At 33.3% G+C, this 8122-nt stretch overlaps 1 protein-coding gene across 1 annotated transcript; it reads left to right on the forward strand.

Moving 5' to 3' along the window:
* The first annotated feature begins 6061 nt into the window (after positions 1-6061).
* LOC133832209 (uncharacterized) lies at positions 6062-7315 on the forward strand. Its single transcript, XM_062262583.1, has one exon. It carries the CDS (start codon positions 6062-6064, stop codon positions 7313-7315), a length of 1254 nt encoding a protein of 417 aa, XP_062118567.1.
* Positions 7316-8122: the final 807 nt, after the last annotated feature.

The following is an 8122-nucleotide window of genomic DNA, read 5'->3' on the forward strand; positions in this document are numbered from 1 at the left end:
AACTGAGCCAAGACCTCCTTGATCTGCCTATTTTCCCTAGCGAGATGGCTCCTTAATTGGGTGTTTTCCATCTCGACGACAGTCAACTATCCTGGATTAGGATTTGGTTGGAGTGACGCTAACCCACCAGTTGTTTTCCAGGATGTTGTTGAACATCTGGGCCCCTTTCAGTGGGAATAGCAGTATGATGGGCCTCCTGCCCACCAGGTTTTTCCATCTCATTGTCATGCATCAATCGAGTGAGCGCCATGATGAATGTCGACTGAAAATTGTGAATCACTAATTTCCTCTCAATGAAAGCACCAAACTGTTGATGCGGTTTTTCACCAACAGTAGATTAAGAAATCAAATAGGGAGATTAGTGCTAAATTATAAATCGTAACAAAAATAAAAGAATCCTCTCGTACACATACAACTTTTATGTGGTTCAGTGGTTAAAATCCACCTAGTCCATGAAACAATATTATTGCTTTTCTCTCTCAATTTCTGCAGAGTTTTAGTAATACAAAAAGGTCGTCCCCTTCCCTGTCCATTATCCCTGATATTTATAGAGAAATTTCCTGGAAAGGTTTGGGTCACTGCGTGAATAAATAAGGTATACATTTAATACAGATTATTCCCATTTACATTGGGATATGATTTGATAACAAAATATAATATACTCCTGCTATCTCGGATAATAAATGATAGATATGCAATACAACCTGGGCATTAATGAGTGTATAAGGAGCCTCCGAATCTCTTGGGGTCCTTTAGTATGCGTTCTGTCCAGGTTCCCACGGGCTTAATATCTCCCTCGAGCTCATGCTCAAAGACTATATGCACCTTAGCTGTATTAAGCTCAGAGCGCCCAAATTTGGATCTGGCCATTATAGGTCTCGAACTTGATTGGTATCCTAAGAGACGGTCTGATAATAACCTATGTATCATGTACGAACTGGATTGAGTCTTGAGCTGCTCACATCATTGTTAACCAGATATCCTACCTGGCTAGTTTTCCACATATTCATCTGCCAGCTGTACCCGAGCTGAGTGATTGAACTCGTGCTAATTTTAGGGTACAACAATTTTATAATTAACACTAATAACTATATTATCTCGATTATTTTGATATTATCAATTTTATTATGTCTATGCTTGTTTATTTTATACTTTTTTTTAAACTTAATAGTTTACATAAAGTTATTTATGTGCATATATATATATGATTTGTTATAAGTTGCATTATAGAAAAAAATTACAAAATAAAAATAAATATCTACATGATACATATTGATAATCTCGTGATAGTTCAGTTTTTAATATTAAAAAAAGGGATAATTGCGGCATAAGTACCCAATGTTTGGGTTTTGTACGCGGCATAGACCCAATGTTTATTTTTAGTGGCAAAAGTACCCAAAGTCAGTAAAACTGTAATTCCGTCAGTCTCCTCCGTTAGGCAGACACGTATCACGTTTTTATTGGTCCAAATCATAATTATTTTTAAAATATTATTGAGTTGGACCAATCACGAAGTGACACGTGTTGGTCCAGTCATCACGAAATGGAACCTAACGGAGGAGGCTGACGGAATTAAAGTTTTATTGACTTTGGGTACTTTTGCCACTAAAAATAAACATTGGGTCTATGCCGCGTACAAAACCCAAACATTGGGTACTTATGCCGCAAATATCCCTTACAAAAATATAGGTAAGAATTTTTTTAATGAAAAATTAATTTAATTTGTAAAACTATTAAATATTTTTTAAAATGTCATGAAAATAAAAAAATTTAATATCATTTTTGGTATTGTCAAAAATTAAGTGGTCCAATTTTTTTTATATATTTTAAAAAAAAGTATTTTTGGATCTAAATAATACGATTTGAAAATGTTGGAGACCTGACTTATACAAAATCAACTTTCGGGACCTAAGTATTACAAAGTGTAAATAATGAGAACTACAGCTGAATTTTTTTTTTTTTTAAATAAAAAAATAATGGTGTTGTTTGGTAAATTTTTTTTATTTAATTAATTAAAAATTTGACAATTAAACATAAAATGTGTTTGGTAACTCTATTTTTATTTATTATTTTTTAAAATTTTAATTAAAATTCATTAAAATTTTAAAATTTTTTTTTTTTTCACTTTCAATTTTTTTTAAATAGTTTTTCGACTTTTTTTTTTTTATTCTCTTCTTAAAATCAACACATCATATTGTTAAACAAAAAATAAAAATAAAAGTTATCAAACACGTTTATTATTTTTTATTTTTAAAAACAAAAAATAAAAATAGTTACCAATCGTATTTTTATTTTTTAAAAATAAAGAAACAAAAATGAAATTATATTTCTATTTTTGTGTTTAAAAAATCCAAAAACAAAAAAATTACCAAACACAACTAATATATGTTGTATCTTACAATCAGATATTTTTTTTAAAATAATGTTAAAGACAATGACCATAAGCAGGGTGAACAACACAATAAAAACCTCTAATCTTTTTTAGGAATATTTGACGAAACAATCTGTAGTAGAGAGTATTTTGGAGAGAAATGATTTTAAGAATATAAATAAATAAAAATATAAAAAATGAAAATGGAGCATTATTTTTCCCTCTATCATTCTTCGTAGGGGCCAAAGTAATGCCCCTACCTAATTATTTGAACTCTCATTTCAACACTATAAATTATTCCGAATTTTTAAAAATTGATAGGGTTCCTATTATAACTATAATGTACGTCATCATGTAAAAAAAATTTGGTTATAATTTCTCAAGTACTGAAAATAAAAATTATCCCTACAGTAGGGGCAAAAGTGATACCTCCTACCTAAGAAAATAATGAAATAATATTAGTAACCATAATATAACGATCCATTATTTTCTGATAGTTATATTCTATTTTTATTAAATAATATCATCAACAACTTTTAATATTACAATAATTACCAATTAATTTGTAGTTTCTTTTATAGTTACCCTCCATGGTTTCATAACTTGTCTAATCTATTGTTATAACGGGTAAGGAATGAATTAGTACACCATTTCATTTTTGTTAGAACTGTTTTTAGTTAGTTATTTGAGAATTTTTATATATTTTTACACATTTACAAATTTAAAACTCAGTCAATAATTGTTAGTCGGATTCTTTATTTTTTTTTAGGCTCGGTTTGTTTATTTATTTTAATTTTTTTGAGAAGTTATTTTAATAGATATTTGTTATATATTTTAATTTTTTTTTATTAATATCTCATTGTTATCCCAAAAATCAGAAGTGAATGACATGGCAGGAATTAATTGCACGTGGCTGACACCTGGCATAACCTGTGTTCGACTATCGACCAGGAAGATATTTGGTATCATGTGATCGGTCTCTTCATACGACCAGTCTAGTCGTATGCACGTAATACGCGGAAGAAATCTTAGGCAATTATGATGGAATCCGAAATTCTCTCCCATGATTTCCTGAGTATCCGATTATTTAGGAAATAATATCTGTAACAAATCAATGTAAATCTTCCCTGAGCTTATAAATAGAAGAAGAGGGCTTAGGGAAGATGGACTTTTTTTCTTTTCTGACTTCTAAATCGTTTGAGATTAGAGTTATCATATCAATCATATTGTATTGTTCTTCAGAGGTTGGTGAAGCTCATTGAACCCTAGTTCTTTGATCACTCCCTTTGATTTTATATCAATAACAATCTAAGTGGACGTAGGTTATTACTAGATCCTAGGGCCGAACCACTATAAAATATCGTGTTCTTATTATTTTCGTCATCACGTTCTTTTCAACGCATTCATCCACGTGAAGCGTATTTTGACTCCGTGTCAGTTGCCCAAAATCAGGGTCAACACTCATAATATGATTGTCCTGATTTTTGTCAGATACGTAAAGGGAAACTCCATGAAATGACCCTATTTTATAGGGTAATATTAACTCTAACCCCACATTAATGTTTATCATATTTTTAACCTTATACCCATGTGAAAAGACTAATTTACCCTTATTAACATAAGGCTTCTTCCTCATTTTTTTCCCTTCCCATTTCGTCTTCAGCCCCTTCTCTCTCTTCTTTCTCTCTCATAAAGAGAACAAACACTCTTCCTTCTCCCTCTCTCTCAAATCATCATCAAAGAGAAATCATCACAATTTTTCTTCTCACGAAGCTTTGGAAAGTGATGTAATCTATCATATTTTTTTTTTCTTTTCACCCAAGTTGAAGAAGATTGAAGATTCTCCCAAACTTGAAGAAGTTTGAACATTTGATTTGATAATGAGTAAGTTTTTTATTTATTTATAGGTTATGGGTGTCTTGTGTAATAGTTTAAATAGAATTTTGGAACTACTATACACTAAAAAATCTGTGAAAATAAATAATTTTATGTTGAGATGATGAATTTTTGATTGATTTTCGCGATTTAGGTCACTGTGTTCACACTTTGTTCACACATTATTCACACTTTGTTCACACATGATTCATACTTGGTTCACACTTGGTTCACGAGTACTTCCCACATGATTCACATTTGGTTCACACTTGGTTCACACATGATTCACACTTGGTTCACACATTGTTCACATATGGTTCACACACGATTCACACTTGGTTCACACACAGTTCAATGATTTCCATGATTTAGGTCACTGTGTTCACACATTGTTCAAACGAGTTCACACATTATTCACACATACTTCACACATGATTCACACTTGGTTCACACATGATTCACATATGGTTTACATATTGTTCACACATTCATGCTTCACACTTGGTTTACACACAGTTCACACACGTTTCACACTTGGTTCACACATGCTTGCTTCACACATTTATTTCTTATTTCTTTTGGCTAGTTTTACCTAATAACCTTTGGATTTCGAACCTTTTGTCATATGTTATACAGGTCAAACACATATAAATATTGTGCTGTTATATAATGGATCATGGGAACAAGTTTTGAACGAATGTTGGTCATTTAGTGCGAAACAAAGCAAGGGTATGAAGGTGCCAAAGACTATCACTTACAATAGTCTTGTTGATCAATTGTATACTTTAATCGGAGCTGACAAGTCTCGTATTGATCTTGACTTAAATGTAATCTATCATTTTGGAAGTAAAGGTATCCCTCCATCTTTTATTAGTAATGATGATGATGTTGCTCTTTTTTTCTTGACGAGGTAGGAACATCTATCAATCATCGGACACCCCTATGTATGTCTACTATAGAGAAGAGAAGTAATGATCCTTTGGTTACTAAAACGCATGAGTTGTATACTATTCCTTTAGTTGAAACCAAAGTGAATGATGATTTTTGCATTGATGGCAATGAAGTCAGTTGTGATGATGATAATAATGATGCATTAAGCTCAGATGATAATGAAAATATTGATAGGCCTACCTGCAATGATGTATTTGTGAAGCATAATTTACAACAGTCAACCTCCAATGAAGTATTGAAGAGCCATGATTCCTCAAATAATAGAGGTCGTAAAGTAAGATAGGTTGGTGAAGATAATCTATGGAGTACTCCACTTTTGTTGAATCAAGGGGAAAAAGGCTGTACTTCAGCCTCAACAACTCAATTACTGACATCTTCTTCGAGTATCAATTCCTGGGAAATAAAAGAGGGTCAAATATTTGAGAACAAGCAAGAGTTGAAGATGAAACTCCATCTTTATGCATTAAAGAAAAACTTTGAGTTTAAAGTAAAGAAGTCTGCGAAAAATAATGGTATACAGTATGTGTTGATGATAAATGCAAATGGAGGTTGAGGGCTACAAAATTGGTTAATTCTAATATGTTCGAGGTTCGTAAATTTTTTGGTGAACACACATGTTCATTGGATGTTCGACATAAAGATCACCGTCAGGCATCCCCATGGCTTATTGAACATGTCATAAGGAGAAAATTTGAGGGTGATAATGTTAATTACAAGCCAAGGTCAATAGTAAAAGATATTAGTTTATCATATGGAGTTCATATGAGCTATGCTAAAGCTTGGAGGTGTTGAGAGCATGCATTGGCTTACATAAGAGGTACACCAGAATCATCATTTTAGAAACATCCCTCATTTCTATACATGATGGAGCAAAAAAATCCTGGAACTGTTACTCATTTGCAGATGGACAATGAAGGTAGGTTCAAATATTGCTTCGTGGCCTTAGATGTTTCTATAATGGGGTTCAAAACATATATTCACCCAGTTATATGTGTAGATGGAACCTTCTTGACTACTCGGTGTGGGGGTACTTTGTTATGTGCCATGGGACAAGATGCTAACAAGAAAATATATCCAATTGCATTTTCAGTAGTTGACTCAGAGAATAATGACTCATGGTTGTATTTTCTACTGAGGTTGAAGGAAGCGATTGGTGAAGTGGAGAATCTAGTATTCGTGTCTGATAGACATACTAGTATAGCAAGTGCCTTGACTAAAAAATTTCCTGAGGCACACCACAGTGCTTGTATACATAATGTTAGCATGAATATCCGTGCGAAGTTCAAAACTGACCATTGCCATGAAGAATTCTTCCTTGCAGCGAAAGCTTATAGAAAGCGAGAGTTTTTACGCCATTTTGAGAAGATTAAATTCAAAGATCTTGCAATTGCTCAATACTTAGAGAATCAAGTGGGTTTTGAAAAGTGGGCTCATTCTTTCTTTCCTGGTCATCGATATAATTTAATGACTACAGGTATTGTCGAAAGCTGGAACAATGTCATTGCTGAGGCACGTGGGTGGCCAATTACCTGTTTCATGGAATTTATGAGGCACACTTTACAAAAATGGTTTTTTGAGCGTCGAACTGCAGCATCAGCGGCTACAGGTCCTCTTGCCACAGAAATGGAAGATGATTTGCGAAAGTTAGCAGACAAGTCCACTACCTCATTCCCTTTTCCATCTAGTCAGTATGAAATAACAGTATTGGACGGTGATCTGGATGGAGATGTCGACCTGAGGAGGAAAAAATGTAGTTGTAGAAGATTTGATTTGACAGGTCTTCCTTGTGAACACGCTCTAGCTGGTGCTCGAGATCGTGGCATTAGTCCATATACTTTATGCTCTAGATTCTACACAGTTGAAGCGTGGTTGTCATCCTATGGTGGATCTGTATATACGCTGGGTAATGAAGAATCTTGGGTGATACTAAATGACATAGGAAGTATGATGATAACTCCTCCTTTAGTGAAGCAGAAGGCTGGTCGTCCAAAGAAGAAACGATGTTTATCAAAGGGTGAGAAGAATAGCAAACAACGTAGATGTAGTAGATGTGGTGTCCTGGGCCACAATCGAGTGACGTGCACCACTGTTTGTCCCTCGCCGTCTAGACATGCTTAGTTTTTACTTTGATTGTTTTACTTTGTACTCTTCAATTGCGGAATTTGAATTTTTAGATTGGTTCAGTAATACGAATTTTTGTGTTAAAGTTTGTTTTTTCAGACACACCTAATTCATACATACACGTAAATCACACATAATTCACACATAGTTCACACCTGATTCACACATATTTCACATGCGGTTCACACATAATTAACACCTGGTTCACACTTGATTCACACCTGATTCACACATAGTTCACACCTGATTCACACATATTTCACACACGGTTCACACATAATTGACTCCTGGTTCACACTTGATTCACACCTGATTCATACATACTTCACTCCTGATTCACACATATTTCACACGCAGTTCACACATAATTCACACATAATTGACATCTGGTTCACACTTAATTCACACCCAATTCACACATAATTTAATAAGATAAAAGTGACAAAGATTTATCCCTTCCACTATTAAGATGAAATAAACGAAGTCATTCAATACCATTTAATGAGATGAAGTTGACATAGTTTCTTCATACATTCAAAAGTAAGATACATATATTCAAATAAAAGAAAACTATGGCTGGAAGTTATGGTAAAACAAATCTAAACAAGTCTTTTTTCTAAAGAAATCCATGTTGTTGTCATTTACTTCGGGTAGCGGTTTTTTGGCTAGCAAGTACTCTAGATGTTTGATGACATATACCCCACAATTGCCACTGCAAAGGAAATAAAGTTTTTTAATTATTGGAAGACCATAATGATTATTTACAATATAAATATGGTTAACAGAGTTATACCTAGTTTTGGT

Source organism: Humulus lupulus, chromosome 4, assembly GCF_963169125.1.
Source record: "Humulus lupulus chromosome 4, drHumLupu1.1, whole genome shotgun sequence".
Taxonomy (NCBI): Eukaryota; Viridiplantae; Streptophyta; class Magnoliopsida; order Rosales; family Cannabaceae; genus Humulus; species Humulus lupulus.

What these genes read in the sequence shown, in the direction of transcription:
- LOC133832209 (XM_062262583.1), top strand. Translation starts at nt 6,062, where the DNA reads ATGGAGCAAAAAAATCCTGGAACTGTTACTCATTTGCAGATGGACAAT.